The sequence below is a fragment of the Eutrigla gurnardus genome (genome assembly GCF_963514095.1).
Source record: "Eutrigla gurnardus genome assembly, chromosome: 6".
Lineage (NCBI taxonomy): Eukaryota > Metazoa > Chordata > Actinopteri > Perciformes > Triglidae > Eutrigla > Eutrigla gurnardus.
Window position 1 is genome coordinate 11,095,070 of NC_139920.1, and position 21,997 is coordinate 11,117,066.

The 21,997-nt window shown below is 41.5% G+C and overlaps 2 protein-coding genes across 5 annotated transcripts; both read right to left on the minus strand.

Moving 5' to 3' along the window:
• Positions 1-671: 671 nt before the first annotated feature.
• Positions 672-8,978, minus strand: LOC311014863 (interferon regulatory factor 4-like). Of its 3 annotated transcripts, none has more exons than XM_084011735.1 (8): positions 8,573-8,976; positions 7,822-8,008; positions 7,527-7,603; positions 6,965-7,100; positions 6,776-6,877; positions 5,742-6,119; positions 4,355-4,467; positions 672-2,916 (listed from the first exon to the last, which is right to left on the minus strand). In XM_084011735.1, exons 1-8 carry the CDS (start codon positions 8,768-8,770, stop codon positions 2,755-2,757), a joined length of 1,353 nt encoding a protein of 450 aa, XP_083867861.1. In that variant the 5' UTR covers positions 8,771-8,976; the 3' UTR covers positions 672-2,754. The 3 variants fall into 3 exon arrangements, with proteins under 3 accessions (XP_083867861.1, XP_083867860.1, XP_083867859.1); XM_084011734.1 differs by having other exon boundaries at positions 7,527-7,630; XM_084011733.1 differs by having other exon boundaries at positions 6,776-7,100; positions 8,573-8,978.
• A 1,266-nt stretch (positions 8,979-10,244) lies between these two features.
• Positions 10,245-17,933, minus strand: LOC311014868 (dual specificity protein phosphatase 22-B-like). 2 transcript variants are annotated; one of them, XM_084011744.1, is made up of 7 exons: positions 17,719-17,933; positions 17,593-17,626; positions 15,684-15,766; positions 13,433-13,482; positions 12,882-12,956; positions 12,112-12,298; positions 10,245-10,976 (listed from the first exon to the last, which is right to left on the minus strand). In XM_084011744.1, the coding sequence occupies exons 1-7, from the start codon at positions 17,737-17,739 to the stop codon at positions 10,845-10,847; spliced, it is 582 nt and encodes a 193-aa protein (XP_083867870.1). In that variant the 5' UTR covers positions 17,740-17,933; the 3' UTR covers positions 10,245-10,844. The 2 variants fall into 2 exon arrangements, with proteins under 2 accessions (XP_083867870.1, XP_083867871.1); XM_084011745.1 differs by having other exon boundaries at positions 10,253-10,976; positions 12,112-12,283; positions 17,719-17,931.
• Positions 17,934-21,997: the final 4,064 nt, after the last annotated feature.

A 21,997-nucleotide genomic window follows, 5' to 3' on the forward strand; every position in this document is an offset into this window, starting at 1 on the left:
AAAGGAATGGAGAAATTTGACACATCAGAGGAAACTTAGATTGAGCTGTTTTTTTCATACAGCTGGATTTACAAACAGAAGAAATTCACACTGGAAATGTTTCTTTAACAGGATTGTTAATAATGACTAATATATCGTTACAATATTATGGGCATCATGTTTATACCCTAGTGTCATCATTTTGATAATGTGATGTGTAAATATGTAACAATTATTGATTCAACAACAATTAATATCTGACTTTTTGTGGATTACTTTAAACTAAAGGGACCACCAAAGCAGATATTGCCTTTTGAATTTTACAAAAATGTGTTTTTAGTTCAAATATAACAGGTTACACCTGCTGTTGAAAAGCTGCTATGTGTAACATTTGAGTTGTAGAAGGTTTGGTTGTCTCCTTCAGTGAGTGGAGCTTCTTCACACGATGTCACGTTCCACAAAAGATCAGGACTGATAAAGTGATGGGTTTCTTCAGACATCATCATCATGTTTATTATGTTTATTGGCAGAAATGTCTTCCAAGATCTCAAATTTTTTGTATTTAAAGGATAAGGTTGGTTGATTCTACACACTGTTCTCTGTTTATTTTAGTTAAAATATTTTATTTAAAATAAATTATTAAAAATGAATACATTTTCTGGAAAAACAAGCAGTTTGGAGGTAGGCCCCGGGAAGTTGTGATAGTCTTTATTTATTTCCTATTTTCGTACATTTTATGGACTTAACAATCTGTGAATCGACACAATCAATAAAGAAATGATTAGTTGCAGCTCTGATGAACTGTTTACAAAGTCTGTTGAGGGTCACATTCAACTCCGAAAAGGCAGTAGTTCGTGGTTTTCAGGGTAAAGCGTCTCTTCTTGCAAACAATGTTTTCTGATTGTTTTCCATGGAAGTGGAAACCGACTCTAATCTGTGAGCAGAAGCCAGGAAGACGTTCTCTAGCGTGGAAAGCGTGGCCGACCTCTTCCTCTTCTCTCTCCTCCCCTCGTGATGTCACCACATTTGTTTGTGATAAAGAAATGTTTGATTAACCAGCCTCATCCTGCATCTGAACTACACTTCCTGTTCAGACGCAGCATGCATAGCACTGACGTTACCCTCACACAGATACCAACAGAGGTCATATTTTTTTTTTTTTTTTTTTTTTACAGAAATGTGCTCCTTTGAGCCACAAAAAGCTCAAACATTCACTCCAGCTCTTTCTCAGATTCGATGTGTAACACAAAATATATACGATGTATTTGATACAAAATTGAGTAGAAAAGCTTATCTGAAACCAGCTCCCTGAGAGTTTCTCACAAACACAGCCGGGCACAAGACTTCATTCATAACTTACTAAATGGCAGTGATAGTGTCTCCTAGCAACAAAGAAATTTAGTTAAACAAGAAAATCCACACCACTTTCACGACAGCAAATGTGAAGCTACTGCCAGAGGATGAGTAGCTTCACGTAAAGACTGCAAACGGGGGGCAGCGAGCCCGGCTCCTTCCAGAGGTCAGTCCAGCTGAAGCTGCATTTCAACATTGTGGTGTTATTTCCAAGTGAAACAGGAGAGACAGGCAGGACGTAACGTTGGGAGGAATTTGATTTGATCGTTCTAACGATTAGTTCACAACCTTCTCCAGCTCTGTGCATGCGTCAATTTCTGTTTTCCAGAAATACAAAGACATTGGATTTAATATAAAAATACAAGGAAATACAAGTTTGTTGGCATATATTGTTAAATGGGTGCAACAACATCTGCCTGCCTCCACCATTTTAGCGCTTCCATGCATTACAGATTCAACCTGTTGTAAAAATAACAATAGCCCAGCTTCAACCAACATGAAATGGTGAACTTGATGTATTTGTAGGGATTAAACAAACCAAATACAACATGTTAAATTGTGAGAGCCAGGCTAGCTGTTTCCCCGTTTCCAGTCTTTGTGCTAAGCTAAGCTAAGCTAACCGCCTGCTGGCTCCAGCAAGTTTACTTCACAGACTTGAGTACCAGTCTGTTGTTCCAACTGCAGCAAGAAAGTGAATAAGCGTATTTTTACAAAAATCACCGTAAACCGCTAAAATTCACGGTTTTCTACAGTACAATCACCTAAGCTGTCAGTTTTTGTTGCATAGTCAGTATGGAAAATATAAAATAAAAGAATAAAGAGCCCCCCCCCCCAAAAAAAAGTTCTTACCTGTAGCACTTTGATCATAGCACTGTTGTGTGTGGGTGTGGGTGTGTATGTCTGTGCATATGGCTATGTGTGTGTGTGGGTGTGTATGTCTCTGTGTATCTCTGTGTGTATATTTGTGGGGGTGGGAGGCTTGGGTTTCATGGTGTTCTTTGTTGTTCATACCTTTTTTCGCTTTTGTTTTGTTCACTTTTATTTTCTGTGAGGCACTTTGTGCTACTTTTAAGTATGAAAAGTGCCATATAAATAAAGTTGGATTTGATTTGATTATTTAAGGTATCCTTGCTGAACAGCTACTACTTTAGGACCTGACATGGACCCTTTATCGGCAATGTGTCTGCCTAAATGCCATAAATGTAATGTAAATGTAAGGAGAATGTTTTTTTTTTGTTGTTGTTTTTTTTGTTTTTTTTGACAAACACAAAGAACCCTACAGGGCAAACAGCTACTGTCACGTAACGTCCATAATATTCATGTATAACATTGTCCAAGTTTGTCCTCTTGTCTCCTCGTCTCCTGTGTCAAAGGTCACTGCTGCCTCTCGAAGTATCCAACAGTCACTTGAACCTACTGAGGTCACTCCTGCAGGCTGCTGCTGTGGTGATGTGTGATGGTCCTCTGGTAGTCCTCCGAGGGGTTTAGGTGGTCCGTGACTCCCGGGTGCTCGTAGCTGCGGTAGTAGTGGCCGCCCATCTGCTGGGCGTAGTACAGGAGCTGCCTGGCAAACACTGGTTCCACCTGCAACCCCAGAAGGTCGGACCGGTCAGGGACATGAGTCAATGAACTCAGATCAGTATCAAAAGATCCAAACTAACATTTAAAAAAATAAAATGTACGTTTTGAAAGTAAAATCTGTGGTTTGAGAAGTGAAAATTCGGATTTGTAGTAAAAATAACATATAAGAAATGTGTTTAAAGATGCAATGTGTTAGCTCTGACCACCTGCTCCAAACAAATAGGGGGCAGTGTTACACCTCTATGCTAGGGATGGATAGAATAGACAAATAATCAAATCATTTAGATAACTATGTGACTTCCCTACTTTTGGCCTGTCCTCCCCGCCACTAGAAAAGTACTTCACTGGGAGGAGATGGACCTTCAGTTAGCAGAGCTAACTCCAGTTAAGCCAGCGCAAAGACCAGCACCGGGGATCCGATCCCGACTCCCCGCCAGATCAGCAAACTTTGTGTTGCTGCCCTTACACAGGTTAGACCATTTACGCTGGCTGAATGCTAGCTGCTAGCTGCTACAGCTAACCTCTAACTGGAGGTCCGTCACCCAGACCCGTAACCTGCCCTCCTCCCAGATCTTTCAACTCAAACTGATCTTCCTCCTGGATGGAGTTTACTCAGTTGGCAATACTATAGTATTAAACTGCCGAACATTGGTAACCTGGCAACAGGTAATCTTGGGCAGATTAACAAACTTTTTTTTTCTTAAAATACTGTTTCCAAGGTTAAGAATTATCTTTTGATTCTCATTTCAAATTGAAAGTTTCTGAATAAATAATAATCCACATCTGAATTTGATCAGGGATCAAATGATTGAGCTCTGTGTGATTGTATGTTGTTGTTGTAAATCGACCTACTGAAATAAAAACTCTTATTTTCATTTCTTTTAGGCTATAACATTTTGCAAAACAGTGAAAAAGCTCATCACTATTTCCTGAAGACCAAAGTGATGCTTGTTTTCTCTGATCAATGCCGCAAAACCTAAACGTATTCAGTTACCATCACAAAGATAAAAAAAGCAAACGGGTTCAACCTCTGTTTTTATTTTCTGCCGTTCAGATCTTCCCAGGTCGAAACAGTGTCACATATCCCCTCATCCAAAGCTGAGATAGCGGATTTGATTCTATTAAAGGTGTGTGAAATGATCCTTAATTACACTTTAAACCAGTGAAAAGAATAATCACAGATTCAGAGGGCTGAAGTGGGCATTCAGAAACTGAATGAGAAGTTCTGTAGAAGTTCTTAAATGCTTTCAAATCTTGGGTTTAAATTTCAAATCCTATTTTTAGCTTCCAAACCACATTTGAAGAGTGCAAAGTGACAAAAACGAAAGTAATTTGAATGTGTGTGGTGGTGCTATGAGGAGATACACGGCCGGGCCAATCAAACAGTATACAGTATATACAGTATGTGCAGAGCAGCTAGTGCTGCAGCATGGGCCGTCACCTGGACTGTGAGGGTCCGCCGTTGTCTCTGCGGGTCCAGACACTCGTCTCCGAAACTCAGCAGGACCTGGAAACGGGGCAGCGGCCGGCCGTGGAGCCCGTAACTCTGGATCTCTGTAGTCGGGGAAAGAGATAAGGTCAAATCAGGAAGAGCTCCGACATCTAAAACACGATTCTGGTTTATTCAGTAGCATTTCTCTAGAAGTGACATGACCTTTGGGGTGATTCGAATGGAAAGTCCTGGTCACATCATATATGCAAATACATGATTAGCTGACAGGCTGTTACACAGCTGGGGCTGGCTTAGCATGTGGGCGAGGATGATGTGGCCGTGAAGAAGTCATGCGAGTACCCTTCATGGTGAAATACTACTTAGAGTTATGTGGTTGACACACAGTGATGGGGGGATGTGTTTCTCAGATGGCTTTTATCTAATGTGACTTACGGTAAATGAGCTGTAGTTTTAACGTTTCCACAAACTTTACTTACTTACTTACTTACTGTAAGTCCGTCTTAGCCCCTGTATCAACATTACTTACAAGTCACTGAGCTAAGCATCTGATTTTCCGGAAAATCAACTTTGAAAAACAGTTGATGATTTATATTTTCCACTCTGTCTGAAGGTAGTTCCACAATCTTCAAAGACTCTGTTTTTACATGTTTATCTTTATTTTTTTATACAGTCTTTTTTTCTAACAAAGCTATTAAATATAGAGGACATATCTCCTTCCTCTAACGGTTCAATTTCTTGACAGTCGGATGTGTTGTATTGATGTTGGCGTTTCTTTCTGATATTGTCAAACAAAAGAACGTGTTCATATTTTTCTCGTGTTTTACTAAAAGTGCCTTTGCTGTGCCTGAAACTACTTTCAGAAGAGAGCTTTGTGTTACTGATAACCGTATTTCCATAGCAACTGGCTGGTGAAGATCACTTGTGAATAAACAGCATTTCAGAAGCATCTAGCTTCAGAGTGAAACAGGAAAGGCGAGCAGGACAAAACGTCGGGTTTGGTTTGATCGTTGAAAGGATTAACTCACGACCTTCTCCAGCTCTGTGCAGCGCTGGATTACAGATTGATTCAGATTGGTTGAAACTGGTTGGTACAGCTGATGTAAGCGTTATTTTGTTCCTAAAAATGATTGATTTTGGGTGAAAAAAAAAAATAATAATAATAATTTTTCCAGCACATGTAATGTTAAAATAGGTCAAAATATGATCTAAAAGAGGTAATTCACTTTAAGTGGGATTATCTGGTGTTTAATATCGTTGTAAACTGAATTACTGCGATGGCACTTTTCATACACTTTTAGCTCAGAGAGAATCTGGAGAACAACTCTCCAGATCGAAGCATTGTGAGTCTAGCTGCAGGCCTTTCCTGCGGTCTCACCTGTCAGGTAGTCCTGCGTGTGGAGGAGTTTACAGGTGACCTCTCTCTCCAGTTTGTTGGGTTTGTCTCCGTACTGGGACAGGCCTCCCTGCCAGTACACTCTGCCCTGACACAGCCTCTGAGCGTAGAGCCCGTCGGGGCCCATCCACAGTAACACTCCTCTCTCCAAGGTGGACGGGGGGCTCGGGGGACACTCCTCCGCCCTCCTCTGGGCTGAGAGACTGTCCACAGGCAGAGGGACCACCTCGGGACCTCCAGGCGGCAGGTAGTGCTTCTCCTCCGGGGAGCACGGAGTGATGTGGCACCCTTCTGGACTGGAGGTGGTCACCTCCCTCACCAGAGTGTCCCGGAAATATACAGACACATGCAGGCGGCAGTCTGATCGGAGGAGAAGAGCAAACAGGTAAAGGTCACGTCAATCCTTCCACATTTCTCAGTGTAGTGAACAGTCAAGATTTGAGCTTAAATCACAAGGAAACTGTGAGCTCCTGGTTGTTTGGCTGTAAATAAATATTAATATGATTAAGGGAATAATCGATTAGTCATTTTTGACATTAGAAAAAAAGTCACACAAAGTGGACAGCGCTAAATTGTTGTATGGAAGTGGCGTCAGCTGGGTGGAGCACTATTTTCAGAGCTTGGACTCTCCACTTTGCGGTTTGGATGGCGCGTTACTGTAATAATAGCGCCACCATCAGTCCAGTCTCTGTTTTTAATTCACTAGAAAGCATTTCTTAGAAATGTCATATGTCAGAGCAGCCATTTCTGTAGTATCAGCAACACATATAGACCTTAAACCGAAGCTGGCTTAAAGCAGTGCCTCCATCAGACTGATTGTATTTTTCTTAATGCCGTCCCTCTAAGTTTCCTTAAAGCTGCGTTACTTCCCTTCTGGCCACTAGAGGGCAGACAGACAGATACGCAGCCACCACGTATCCCAGTTTGGTGTTCAGTGGGGAACGAAAACAAATGGTTGATGCAAACGGTCATATGATGAATGCAAGAATCAAAACTCCTCCTTCTGATTTCATTACCTGACAGCGGCTCTGCAGCTCTGATGCTGGCGTCCAGTGCGTAAGGCGAGGGCTGACTGTCCGCAGGACTGTACGAGTAAATAGAGGCCCTGAGCTGGTATCCTGCACACACAGAGCAACAGAAGGGCTCAACATCAGCACAGATGCCGCATGCCGGGGAAAGGTATATTTGATTATTGAGTACCGTACCATTCTCCACGGACTGGCCCTGCCACGGCAGGCTGCGGGGGGGACAGGGACACTGAGTGAAGGGCAGCTCAGGCAGGGAGGCCTGCTCCTGACAGTAGTCTCTCCAGCCACACTCCGGTGTGGGCACGTACGGCATCTACAGACAGACACGCAAGCATTCAACATGCCAGTTTAACATGACTGTACTGGACACATGCATCCTCCAGCTTCCAAATGAACTTTGTTATTATGATGATGTCATTTCTTTCATTTTGTATCTCAGGATTCCTCAGATTGGCGAGGTTCTGTGCTGTTTCGTAAGAATTAAAGGAGCTCCACAACTCGATTGAATGGTAATACACTTTAAAAACCTATTACATGCATTTTCATTGTTGTGCATTAGAGTGTTTGTTGGTAATCTAAATACACACAGACCTTAAATATCTTTAGAGTTACTATCTTAAAAGACAAACAAATGTAAATAATAATATAAATGTATCATTCCTCTACCATGTCTCTCTCTCTCTCTCTCTCTCTCTCTCTCTCTCTCTCTCTCTCTCATTTCCATGTGTATGAAAATCACCTGGGTCTGCAGGGCAGGGTAGGGGGTGTGCACCTGATAACTCATTGGGCTCAGAGGACTGTCCTCCTGTCTGGGTCCTGAAGGCGAGACAGAGAAGACCAAATCTGAGCACACAGAAAAAGCCCACACATGTGTTGACATCACGCAGCAGGACCTTCACTGGTAGTTTGGCTTTTTGATTAGAAAAGTTTATGACTGGAAATCATTTCCAAACGACAAACATTCTACATAAAATCATGCATGTGAAACGGAGCTCAGCACTTCCAGACTGTGTGGTGTTTGAGGTGGGACTGACTTTTCTTGGCCCCCTCGGGGATGATGCGGTACACTTTGTACGGGTCTGAGATGTCCAGCTGGCTTCTCTCCACGAGCTCCTCAAAGTCATTGCTCTTGTTGAGGGCGCAGCGGAGACGAGTCTTCCAGGTCGGCGGGTCCGGCTTGTCCACCCCCTCCCGAAACTTGCCTTTGAACAGCGCCCAGGCCTGCAGACAGGTCACCGGTAAAACTTCCACAAACAAGACAACCACGTCTCCAAACTCAACTCCATGTATGTAGCTCACAACCTCTCAAGAAAAGGAAAGCTTATTTATAGGGAGAGCTAAAACAAGTGGTCGATGTGTGAATATTTCTTTATTTTCAGTGCCTTTTGATTTAGAGACAAAAACAAGAATTTTAAAGTTTAAAGTTTGTCTCTGGGAACTTGTCGAGATTATTATTTTCTGACATTTAATATTACATTACTAATTAAGTGAGACATTAAAAAGTGGTGACATGATTGAGTTCACCAAGACGTATTGACTGAAAAGCACCATAATAATGATGATGACGATAATAATAATAATAATAATAATAATAATAATAATAATAGTAATAATAATAATAATAATAATAATAATACATGTAGCTATATAGGTGTTGGTCTATATTTCACTCTGATGACTTTAAAAGCATTAAAAGTCTTCAAAGTAAAGGATTTTACCCACTTACACACGTTTTCACTCTTTTATTCTGAAAATCCCCTCAGACTAACGGTGGGGGTATCTTACCTTGAATAGCGCGGCATCCTCGTCGCGGTTGTAGTCCTGCTTCCCGGCGTGTTTCCACGGTATCCTGAAGATGCTCTTCTCGTCGTTCTCCCACACCAGACCGGGGTATTTGCCGCAGTCCACCTGCTCGATGAGCCACGCGCGCAGCTTCCCGTTCCCGCTGCTCCCGGAGCCTCCGTAATCCAGATCTGGGTTCATCTCAAACAGTCGCGTCGCGTGGAAACTAAGTTTAGCGGAGAAGTAGAAAGTAACTCAAGTAACTACGCTTGACCTCCCACGCGGACTCACGCGGACTCGCTGTTCGCTTCAGCCGCGTGTCGAGTCTCGAACCTGTGAAACTCGAAACCCGTCAACTTTTGAAATCAGTCATTCGGATAGAGCGAGAGCCCTCATCATCACGACGGGGCCGCTTAAATCCTCCAGCGTGCAGCGCGCAGCGGGGGGCGGGGACACGGAGCCGGGGATGCTGGAGGACGCACCTGCTGCGCTCTCTCTCTCTCTCTCTCTCTCTCTCTCTCTCTCTCTCTCTCTCTCTCTCGCTCTCTCTCTCTCGCTCTCTCTCGCTCTCTCTCTCTCTCCTACGAAGCTTATCGTTGCCCTCAGCAGCAGATCTCCAGTAAGACGCCGGGGAAACCCTGCCGGCGTCAGTCAGAAGTGTCACACACCCGCACACGTGGAAAGTCGAGGGACGGAGACGAAAACAATTCTGTGAAATGATAAAGCTTTACGAAAAGTAACTGTAGAGTTACACAAACATCTGGGAGGGTTTATATGGAACAGCTGTGATGAATGATAGACAATTAGACAGCAACAGGACTACAGATAAGACTATCAGTGTGTGTGTGTGTGTGTGTGTGTGTGTGTGTGTGTGTGTGTGTGTGTGTGTGTGTGAGAAACTCACCATTGGATGGTTTAATCCACAGTCATCACATTTTATTAAAATCAGCATGTTTTTAATTATAAAATCTTAATCTGTAAAATAATGAGTAACAATAGCTGTCAGCTGGATACAATATACTGTAGTCTACAATATTTCCCCCATATAATAATAATGAAAAAAAGTTTAAAACGTATACATAAGATAAGATAAGATAAGATAAGATAGTCCTTTCGTCCTGCAGTGGTAAAAGATAATAATAGTGGTAAAGATAAGGATAATTATTATAATTATTACCACTATATAAAGAAAGTTAAATAGAGTATAATGTATACAATAGTATAAACTCAAATATGATATAATATAGTAACTCAAAACTTGGGTATCACTGCCTTTTGGCCCCCCACTAATGAGATTGAACTAAGTTAAGTGGGGGTTGGTTGTATTTGTAATAATAACTTTATTTGTACGGCACCTTCAAGGCAGAGGAATGGGCTCATGAGAAAAACAAGCCAAAATTAATAAATGTTTCATAATAATAACAAAAAGAACAATCACAAAAAGTTAAAAATGAATCTGCTGCTTTATACTTCATTAAATGTGTATTTTACTGCACATTAATTTTTTTAGCCAACTTTCATTTAGCTGACAAAATGGATTGTTTATAGAGCCAGCATATAAAGTCATTAGAAATCCACCTCAACTAATTACAGTAAAATTCTCACATTAATGCATTAAAGGACAGGAACACTCTAGATAATAAATATAAACTTGATGATTTAAACTTCATGTTAATAGATTTTATTCAACAAAATGCAAATTCACATGTGTAAATCACACAAGCTCTTGTTATTAAAATGATGCTTTTTCTATAAATATTTCTAATAATGCCAGAGAGAGTTTAATTCAGACCACTTTTTACAATACGAACAAAAATGACACTCAAGGAATAAACTTATGACGGAGAGTAAATTCTGCTTCTGATACCGGCTCACTGGAAGAGTCGGTATTTTCACCGTCTACAGAAAGTAAAAGACTAGTCATATTTCAAGTCAAAGACATAACATAACTAACAAGGGGAGCGTGTTCACACGGTGGACTTTATGTACATATTTCCTTGGTGTCATGCTTGACTGCCCTTGCATGTTGTTTTGACAGTTGGGGGCAAGAACACGGCGAAGGGACCGAGATAATGACATGAAAACCCCCCGTCACATGACGCCTTCGCCGTTACAACATGAGATTCGACATATCATATCGATACAGAAGGGGTTCCTGCTGTAGCTTTGAGGATGAAAGCAACCGGCCGGTTTGGTCTTGGTGGGTCTTAGTGGTCCGAGCCCCCCGGTCCCCCAGCTGCGTTCAGGAGACACCTCACTCTTCTTCAGGCGCTGCTCATGTATGTGCAGCAGGGATGCTGCTTGTTACGGCACCGCTGCTGTTAGATTTACGAGTTAAAAGGCTTTCCATCTCCTCATCATCGCTGAGCGAGTTCTTCCCATATCGGTCCTTCCACCAGGCCCGATACTGGGGGGGAAGAGCAGAGGGGGATATGAATGGTGAATCAATGACAGCTGACACAGAATCCAAGGAGGGGGATTTCAAAAAGAGAGGAGGTTAAAGTTGTTTTATAAGGTCAGTATGCTTCAAACGTGACGTTCTCCTCGGATCCTTTCAGTCGTCGGTCTTCAGAAAGGGTGGAGGTCTGTGTCTGGCAATGTGCGTAACTTCCTGAAACCAGATAATCAGCTAAGCATGCTCACTTAACACAGCAACGTGTTCAACAAATGAGCACAACACAAATGACAGGCTTGGATGAAGAAATCCTCCCTCAAAGTGTGAGCCCTCGTTTGAGTGACCGTCACGTCTCGTCCGTGGGCTTTTCGCCACAACAGATCCAAAGTTTGTGTCGATACAGGCATGCCCTCACTATAAGCTGCATGTGCCAATGCTGTGTTCAAGATGATGCATTTATTGTCCACTAGGGGCAGCAGACACGCCTTCAAGAGCAACCCTAAACACCCTACAATCTTGCTCTTGTGACCTCTGCAGTGATGTAGAAGTGTACTCCAGGGTGTGTCGGTACGCGGTGACATCACTGGTGGGTGTGGCTACAGAAGCATGACCACACTAGCTGGGTGTGAATAGTATGAGGTGTTGCACATGTCGGAAGTTAAACATGTTGATGAGTGGTCACAGCGCATAACGTCCAGGGTTCGATTCCAGCCGCGGCCCTTTGTGGCACGTTAACACCCGTAACTTCCTGTCTGCTTCTACACTTTCTTAACTGTCAAATAAAAAGGCAAACCTGCCAAAAGATATCTTACAAATAAAGTGTAACGTTCAGCCAGAGAGGACAATGAAGCATTCATCACGTCATTGTTTTAATAATGTCGTCAAATACAGTCGTACGCATCTCATAGTCGACTTTTGTCCACAAAACCTGACGTTCACATCAAGTCTAATACGTCGTTGCATCATTTCCTGCTGATCCCTTGTGCTTGAATACACATTTTGAATCCCACGTAACAATGCAGTAATAACTTATTGGTAATTACAGACACAGCTACTGGCCGGCTGCTGCTGATTGTAAGAATAATCCAAAATGGTGTTTGATATCATAAAGTGCCAATGATGATAAGTTCAGCAGGATGTGACTCACTTCTGTCAGCTCTGTGTTTTCAAACTCCTCCAGCTGCCGCAGGAAGCCCAGGTTGGGCCCCGCACACGGCCGAGCCGCCCTCACCGCCGCCAGAGACTCCACCCAGCCGCGACCCGTCACCGTCATGATGTAAGCCACCACCAGAGTCACGCTGCGGGACACTCCTGCAACACTGAGAGCACACAGCCTCACAGCATGATGCCACTTGTAGTTATCAACACATATTCAGGTTCCCTTCTTTAGTGTACAATGAATGAAACCCCCCCTGTTCCCCTAAAGCCGTGACTAAATGCATGATTTTGTTATGAGGAAAGATGAAAGATGATGAAATGAACACTGAAAGACACCAACTTTATTGTTTTCCTGTTTGGTGAAATACATGTGGTTGAAATTGAAAACTAGTTTAATCAAATGTGAAGACCTCCAGTAAGTATAATCCTCTTGAGGCAAATACTCTAAAAAATCCAAACAAAAATCGACTAAATCTGAATATTCATGCTTCTTGCTTTCAACATCCTCACATGCAAATGGCCCCGTTTCGTACCATTTCCAAATCGTACCAAATATATTAAAGCTTAATGATTTATGAATAAAAATAGGAATGGCAAGTTGGCTTACTATGCAGTTAATAAGCTCCGACCAAAATAAGACTGCAAATCCCTTTTGTTCGATCATTCAAATTGAAGTATGATTTTAACATGTGAGTTTAACATTATTAATACAAAAGAAAAGAAACCATCCCAGTGTTTTTATGTCTTGTTCTCACTCACCAGTGGACAAGGCAGCCCTCTCCTTTCAGCCGGGACTCGTGGATAAACATGATGCTGTCTCTGAAGTACTGAAATCTGGTAGAATGATCATATTTAATAAGATATATTTATAATAATATTTTTATAAGAGTCTTTGTTAAACCTCTAAGAATTATTTCTCAATTAAGCAATTGATTCCATAATAGAAAAGCCATTATTCTGCAGTTTTTATTCCATAAAATATTGACAGCAAGAACCTGCCCTCCAACCATAAGACACTGTACATGAGTTATTGATAGTTACATTTTGGTTGACAGTACTTAATCATTAAAGGGATTGTATGAGTTTTCAAAAAAATGTGGCCTGAATAAGAACACTTTATTATAAAAATTAATATAACACTTTTGTACGATAGCAAAAATATAATTACATACAATCATTCTGTTCTTGTCAAACTGTGAAGATTAAATTACGATTTAATGACTCTTATTGGACTTTTATGTCCTTGCGCTTACACTCAGATAGTAGATGATATCAATACTGATCTTTCTGTATTTCACATAAGTACTCACAGGTTTTGCTTTGAGTGGTCAGCAGCAGATATACACAGGTACGTCATGTCCTGGGGGGAGGGGGAGACGTTTAGACTCTAACAACACTATGAGGTGTATTTTCTGCAGATAAACCGGCTGAATTAATAAATGTGCAACATTTTTTTTCCAAAAAGGTCTTTCTCATGCTGTCGGGGTCATCTGTTGGGACACACTTCCTGTTTCTTGCTGTATGGGACCGCCCCTGAAACTTTGCCCCCTTGACGACCCCACTGGTGTGGTAGGTCACCATATTCACCTCTCTCTGTGTGTGTGTGTGTGTGTGTGTGTGTGTGTGTGTGTGTGTGTGTGTGTGTGTGTGTGTGTGTGTGTGTGTGTGTGTGTGTGCTTGTGTGTGTGTTACGTGTGTTTTTGCACTGTGCACCTGGCAGCTGATGGTACATGCAGTGGACAGAAACTATACTGTCCCCTTATGACTGCACCTCTGCAAAAACCCCAGAGCCCTCTGGGACACATCGGGCTCTGGAAGTGCTCCAGACAAGTTCGCTCGCACACACCAACCGCAGCCTCATGCAACGGTCATGCACACACACACACACACACACACACACACACACACCCATCCTTAAACATTAACGGACGTGCACATATTGATGGAGCAAAAAATCAAAAAGGTGAGAGTCCACTTTTTGCACCATCGCTCTAAAGCTCATCAAACCCAGGCAGAAAGCAGGAACATGAATGTGCACGCAAATGGTGGATAAGTGCAGAAATGTATTTCATTTTCTTGCCCGTTTATTTTGCAGTATGTTAATTAGAGTGTACGGTAAAGGGCTCGCCCGACCTCCGAGACTTGGTGGTTGCAAATTCTACCTTCCTCTCTCAGGAACTATCTCGCCGTCTTCCAAGAAATCAATCAGTCAGCAGTTTGACTGTTGGTTATGCAAATACGCCATCCCATCTGGCCATTCGGGCCGCATTGGTAACACAGACCTGAGTCATCATCATGCCACAGTGCTCAAAACGCCGCGTCACTCTGTGTGAATGCGAGAGAAATCAAAGGATCATGATCAGAGATTCGTAGAGCAGCTGGGATTAAAGAGCTGCTGGGCAGACGTGACTTCAAGCCCAAAGCCCTGTAAAAGGTTTTGGTGGTTGACCAGTTTGGGTAGTGATACTGTAATACAAGTTGCTGTTTCTCTTCAGAGCTCAATGAAACATAGTAGCGTGGACGGAGAAAGTGTAGAGGAATCTCTGAGCACTTTTCATGCTCGCTTTCAACAAGAAAAGATGAAAGTTGTGAAAGCGGACCCTGAAGATCAAGTTTTTCAAACAAGTCAAACGCGGATGGAGAGAGGGGAAGATTGAATTCAGATAAAAATGACAATCAAATTCAAACGGATCATCAGCTATTTTTAGATTATTATATTCAAATTTATTATATGTATATTTCCTAATTTCTACTTTCAACATACCAGGTTCTCACAGTTCTGTCCTTCTCAAGAAAAACACCTTTCTCTCCCTTTCATACACAAATCACAACATCAGAATGCAGCTGTGAAAAGCCAGAAACCTTTTTTTCTGTTAATGCAGTTGCACTTTCAAGACTTTATGCTTTTCAAGCTGCTGAGCTAAAAACATCTTGTGTGAAAAATGTCTCCCAGTTTGATGGCTTGCATCTGCATCGCAGCTGCATTGGAGACTGAAAACGGCACACAAATGTTCAGATATTCACGGGGATCCCTCACAATATTAAAGCCAACCAGAAACCTGCTTCTTTAGTGAAACCTGGTGAATTCCAAGTCTTCTGACTGAAAGACTTCTCGTGTAAAAGAAGAACATCTGCCTTTCACTCCCAGAGAAGTGGTCCATTTCATATAATCAATACATGTCAATGTTGATACCTTGGAGGATCACAACTGTATAATGAAGATTGAAGCTGAAAAGTTGCTGGTTCCTGCTTCTCAAATGTGTGATGTCCCCTCAGGGTTTGGGGACATTTTACTTTTTTTCTTCTTCTTTTTTAAGTTTCAAGACTAAACAATCAATTACATGGAAAATCATACGACAGATTGATCACAAATTAAAAATATGTGTTAGTTGCAACCCAAATGAATATATTAAATCAGAAAAAGGCAGATTGGCTCCCTGCTGAACACTTTGAGAACGAGTAGCAGGGACACACAGGGGGAAACAGAGGAGGCTGTGTGTTTCATGGCAGGACTAGTGTTGATGTCACAGGGTCATATAAGATGAAGAGAATACAGCTCACCTCCAGGATGGGTGCAGCTGTGTCATGGATGGACAGGATGTGGGTGATGTTGTGCTGTGCCAACAGCTCCCTGTCACGTGCATCTGCAGGTCGCAAAGACAATCTCAAATATACCTTCCATCCAATCAAAAGTCATCGCATGTAAAGGCCGACCTAAATTAAGCCTTTGTCTGCCCAACAACAACCCCCTGCCTCCCAAGCAAATGTGGCCTTCAAAGTTTTGCTTGTTTTGAACTGAAAGAAAAACCGGAAAACCAATGTTTCTAAAACAGTCCAACAGCTTGGCCCAAAGCAAGAAACAGTAATTGTTCTAATCAAATTTTGTTCTTTAAAAGGAAGCCAAATGTTTTCTACTTTGGACAGATGTGTCTTGAGCACGTTTTCTCATGCTTTGCAAGTTTGCAAGATGCTGATGCTGCCTATGCAAGGCCAAGATGAGTCTGTGACCTACAAACCAATGCAACAAACAACAAACATACAATGTCACACATCAACAGTTTATGCAAGACTGCAAGACTAAACAGGAACCGATACAATATTGGAATATTGACAAATATATGAGGATAAATCTTCAATAGAGTTGCAGAGGAAACAGAATATTAGTATGTAGCTAAACTGTAAGTCAGTGACTTGAAGCACATAAAGTGAGACACGTTTGGTCATAAATATTTTATAGGGTGTCACCGTGCCGACAGCTCTGCTGAGATAAAATCATAATTATTATTAACACCACAAAGAAGATAAAACCAGACTATCACCTAAAACAAGGGAGCCTCAACAAGCTAACATTAGCTGGTTAGACAGAGGTAGCTAAAGCTGAAACTAGATTTGCTTATTAATATTTTCCCCTATTGCTGTTATCTTTGATAAAGTGAGGCAGTAGCTAAATGCAACATGTAGAATAAAGGGAATAAAAATAAATCCAGTTAATGCTAAATTCCTGCTGAAGCTAACATAACTAGCTTAGCAGAGTAGCAGAAACGGCCATCTCAGCTTTTAACAGGAACGGAATTTGATCAATTCAAACCACATAATGAAATCTATGAAATAGTTACTTTATTGTGTATTTTCTTGAGCTAAGTAATTAAACGAAGCCTATAAGAAAAGTGAGATAAACATTTTGTTTTACTGAAATGTCCCTCCTTTTCTTGAAGAGTCTCTATATGACGTAGCTTTGTAGTGATTTCTTTTTTTTATCATCTAAACGCATAAAGTGAATTATTTCTCTCAACTTCACTTCATCTGTAGCTGCTGTTCTGCCTGTGGAGGACAGCTCAGGGGTATTCATCCTCATAATTATTCACACTTGATGTTGTAAAGCAGACGCAAGATATTAAAATATGAAAACAGAAATGAATAGAAGAAGCTCAAAGCCCCGAATGACATGAAAGGTGTTAAATTTCCTATTTAACATGCGGTTCCTTGAACATGTCCTGTTTACAAAAAGTCATCCATATTTTTCCTGTGTGGTCCTTCTTACCATTACATGTGTTTTGTTGGTTTGCTGCTTCAGTAGAAAGCGAGCGAATGATTATTTGCTGCTTTGTGGAAAGACGTGGAACACAGTTCAGCCCGGGGACACCCCCACGCCGTGGGGCATCCCCTCCCACACCAACCCTCACGCACTCCGCAGCCCTCACAAATCATTTGTTTCCTCCAGCTGCTCACAGACAGTCACACACTGACGCATGCACGCACCACATGCACACACAGTGCCATATTTCTTTTTTTAACATAAAAATACACGAGTTCAATCATTCTGCTTGACATTGTGGCCGCTCCACTCTATAGAAACCGAGCTCAGTGTAGCATCTCACCACATGCCCCTCCGAACGAGGAAGTGAAACACACTCTGTTCCATTATCCTGAAAATAAAATAGTTCTTCACTCACGTGGCAGGATCTCTTACCTTTGATATTTCCCAGATAGAGATCAGGCAAGACCTAAAGACGGTTGGAAATTGAAGAAGCAGGTTGTGAAAGTACAAGTTGACTAAAGTCTGAGTGATTTCATTATCGCGTTTTTGATACCCTACCTTATTTATTCCATTACCCATGTCAGACAAAAGTCTTGAAATAAATTACATCACAAGTTTAGGACACAATTAAGAGTATTTTCTTCCACCGGGTCTTTAACGTTGTGTATCCTCCAGTCACGTCCTCTCACTAGCTGTTACTGCATCCCATCGTTTTCACACCAGCCTGATGACATTTTTGCTGACCCAGGATATCATAAAGCCTTTGACACGTCCACAGCTCACGTCCTCGAGTGCTACTTGATTGAGAGAGAGTGCTGCTTGGGATGACGTAATGTGACCTTAGCGGTGCTGCTTGGATATGTTTATATTTAGAGCAGGGGTCATGTGGATGGGCACATACCAGCCAGACAAAGATGGTTGGGAGCCAGAGGGCAGAAGAGAACTTAAAATAGACTCAACATCCATGTCACCTGAAATAAATCTCTATTGAGATGATGTTTATTTATATTTTCATCTTAGTTGTCTCAGAACTATGACTACACTTAGCTTAAAAGCCCTGAAAAACAGCTTCTTTGTGTTATCCATGCTGTCCTACAGGAGCCCAAAGATTTTCTGCATTCATTCATTTTGTCTGTGCTCTTCTTGCTGGTTGGAAGTCAGCGGGAAGAGGTTACAAAGCTGATCGCTTCTTTGCACACCAGGTCCCTTAAGAATGACGTTTCACTCAGCACCTTAAGGTCCCAAAACGGTCCCTCTCATAAAAGTGTAATAAAAATGCAATAGGCCTATATAAATAAAAAAAAAATCACTTTTACTGCATCAAATCTTTTCAACAACTTCAGACCTAACCATAGACATAAAGAGTTTCATTGTTTTCCATTTTGTTCTGTTTTTATGCCTTTTTTTGTCATAAGAACCCCTGATTTTTTTCAATTTGAAAATCACAAAATATGTGCAAAGTTAGGTGCAAAGTGTAATATTTGGGCTGTGTTGCAGCCTTGATTTGCCAATGAATCAAATCAATTAAACAAAATGTATTTTGATGCATTATTATTTTTGGAGTAATGAGAGTTTATTCACACAAAAAATGAAAACGGTCCCTCTCATAAAAATGTACTACATATTTTTTTTCAGACCTAACCATAGATATACATTTTTTTATTAATTATTTATTTATTATGTTTTTATGCCTTTTTTGACAAAAGAACCCCTGATGCAACTAAATCACCACTTTAGCCAAAGGAATAGAGGAGGCTCTCTCTTGATCAAGAAACACGACCACACAGCAAAAACCCACACAACCACACAACCACACACACACAGAGGCTCAGATCTATTATAATTAATTAATTAATTAATTAAGTATAGGAAAGCATTATAATATGTCAGGATTACAGTCTATCAAAAATAAGTGGTTATAATGGGAGTCAATGGGACCAAATCGGGCCCCAGGTGAACGAGTGTTACATATCTGGATATCTCCTATTCTATACACCTTGCAATAGCGAGGATTTGAAAAATAATAATAAAACACATATCCCGGTCAAGTTTCATACAATTAGCCTGATGGATATATTGAGACTTAAAAACTGAATGTACACGTTTGGTCCGCTAAGGTGCCTTAAGGGTTAAGTAATATTTCGATATCAAAATGCAATGGCAGCTGTATAGATGTTTTCCTATGGTGCTTTACTGACTTTTTCAGCACTACAGTACTGATAAATAATGAGAAACAATGTTCTTTTCAAACTTCAACTTCAACTTTTTTTTGCACATTTATTGATGAATATTTAATTTTATAAATTACTTAAAGTCGAGCTGGAATCAAAAATGCCCTTTTAACCTTTTTAGGTCACATATTGTGTATTTTTAACTCAAAATCCAATATTTTTTCATCCTGGAAAGCAAATGTTTGACACATGCTTTCATCAGCTACCAATAATACCATGATATCCACCCATCAATAAATCTGCAACTATGACTCTGCACTGGAGAGATGATGAGTTCATCTTTGGAACGATCAAGTTCCTCCCAACTTTATGTCCCAGCTGTCGATCCTGTCACTGAAATACATCACCATAGAAGAGATAGGTGCTCTTGAAATGCTTTTTCAGCTAAACTTTAACATTTGTGATCTCGTTTTCAGGTCTTTAACTTGTGTGTTGATTCTCAGTTCATCTTCAACACATAGGGGTTGTCTTTCTTCTTGTACCAAATGTTATACCAATCCATTGTAGCTGGATTCAAAATTGCAAATGTAGTGGTATTCTATTCGGAGAACAAAAATGACAATTCAGAGTATCAACCAAGTCAGTAGGATCCGTCCTCTGGGGACCAAGAATGTCTAAACTTTTCTTAACTTAATCTTAAACATTGCTGCTAGCGTGACGAAAAATAAATCTAGAATATAAATCAGGGGAAAGCAGCAAATCCTCCCATTTAACAGCAACAGCTTGTTATTTCAGGACTTTTTGTAATTTCAGGAGAATTGCTTATAAAGTGATGTTTGTATTATAGAACTAAGAAACCCTCCTGTTTATTTTTTATATTGTGTTGATTCTCAGTGGACATATCTACTTCAGTCATTTACAGTAAACTGTGCTACGTCTCCGTCTCATCGCTGTGCGGTGATCAGGGTATTTTTAGCCCGCCATCGTCGTCTTTGTGCCGTGTTCCTGTGTGCGGTTCAATGTGTGGCACCGCTCAGACGCTCTGACAGGCAGAGAGAGCAGAGGCGTTTACAAAAAGCTGCCTGCCTCACAGAATTAGGCCTGAACAGCTTCTCATGCAGTGGCAGTGGGTCAAACCCCATTCATAAACACATACATCACACATTGGAAGAAAAGAAAAAAACACCTCCGTCAGAGCAACACTGTGCGTGGAGGTCTGTGTGTGTGTGTGTGGGAGGATGTGATATGTTGATGGTTACATCAGTCTTAAAAAAGAAGTAGAGGAGGAGACATTAACACCAGAGTTACTTTCAAGTTCAACACCTGTTTGTGTTTTACACCCAGCAGAAAATATCAAACAACAAACAATAACACTAAAGGCCTGACGCAGTTTAAAGACAAACCGAAAGAGAAGCTGGAAACAGAGAGCTTTTGGTGGCCGTTCACATAATATTTACCAAGCAATGCTGATTTATGACTGATTACCTGCTAATGCTAATGACATGCCCGTCAGCCTCACCTGTGCTTTGTGACTTGTATTAATTTTAGGAGAATTTCTTTTAAACATGACATTAATTTATATACAGCGTTGTCCCTCCAAAATATCAAATAAGCATCAAAGCTTAAAGGGATAGTTCGGAATTTTGGACATAAGACCTATTTTCCAACTCAGCCGGTGTGTTCGTGTTTCATTCAGTTCTTCTAGTTGCCGAGTTCGCTTATGCTATGGCTAGCGCAAGTCAATGGTTCTAGTTAGCATGCCATTAAAAACACTCATACCGACTCCACAGTGCACCCGAGGCAAATCCATTGTAACGGCAGACTATTGATGTACATATCTGTGTTGATAGAATGTTTGAAATAAAACCAACCTTGCATTTTTAAGGATTTATGTCTCAGCAGCAGCAGCAGTGTGTCATACTTCCTAGCGGCGGAGTGATATCACCTAGCGCTTATAAGTTACCGGTTCTATAATAGTTTGTTTACCTGCTGTCATTGCTACAGACGCAGAGTAGCCTGCAGTGCTAGTTTCTTCAATCTCACAGAAATGGACACTTTTGGGGAATATACTGAAACTTTTGAAGACTCTGATGAGGAGTTTTTTTCCACCCAAACCCAACCGTACCTGTACGAGCCTGAATATAGAGAAGAAGAATTGCGGGAGAGGGATGCTCAAAGGGCAGAACGTGAACGAGCGTCTGTGGAGACTGAGATAGCCCCCGCTGGAGCTGAGAACCGGGACCGAACAAACGGAGACTGGTGGTGCCAGGAGGGAATCCCCCGCAACGTGTCCGAGGGTTTACGGTTCTCCGGACGGAGCAGAGGTCCGGGTTCGTGGTGCGTAATTGTGGCTTCGCGTGGCCGTGGGCTGCCCGGTGTTTGAGTGAGCTCCGAGGGCTTTTCAGACAGCCTTGGGGGCTTAAGTGCCGACAAATCGGCGGTGTTCAGGTGTGTATTTACCGGCTGGATTCCGAGCAGCGCGTCTTAGAGTTTTGAGTCCAACGGAGCAAAGTAAAATTCCGCTGCTGCTGAGAAACTAGTCCCTCTTAATGATTCATGCGATGCGAGGTTAGTTTTGTTTCAAATATTATTCTATCAACACAGATATGTACATCGACAGTCTAGTGTTAATTGATTTGCCTCGGGTGCACTGTGGAGTCGGTACG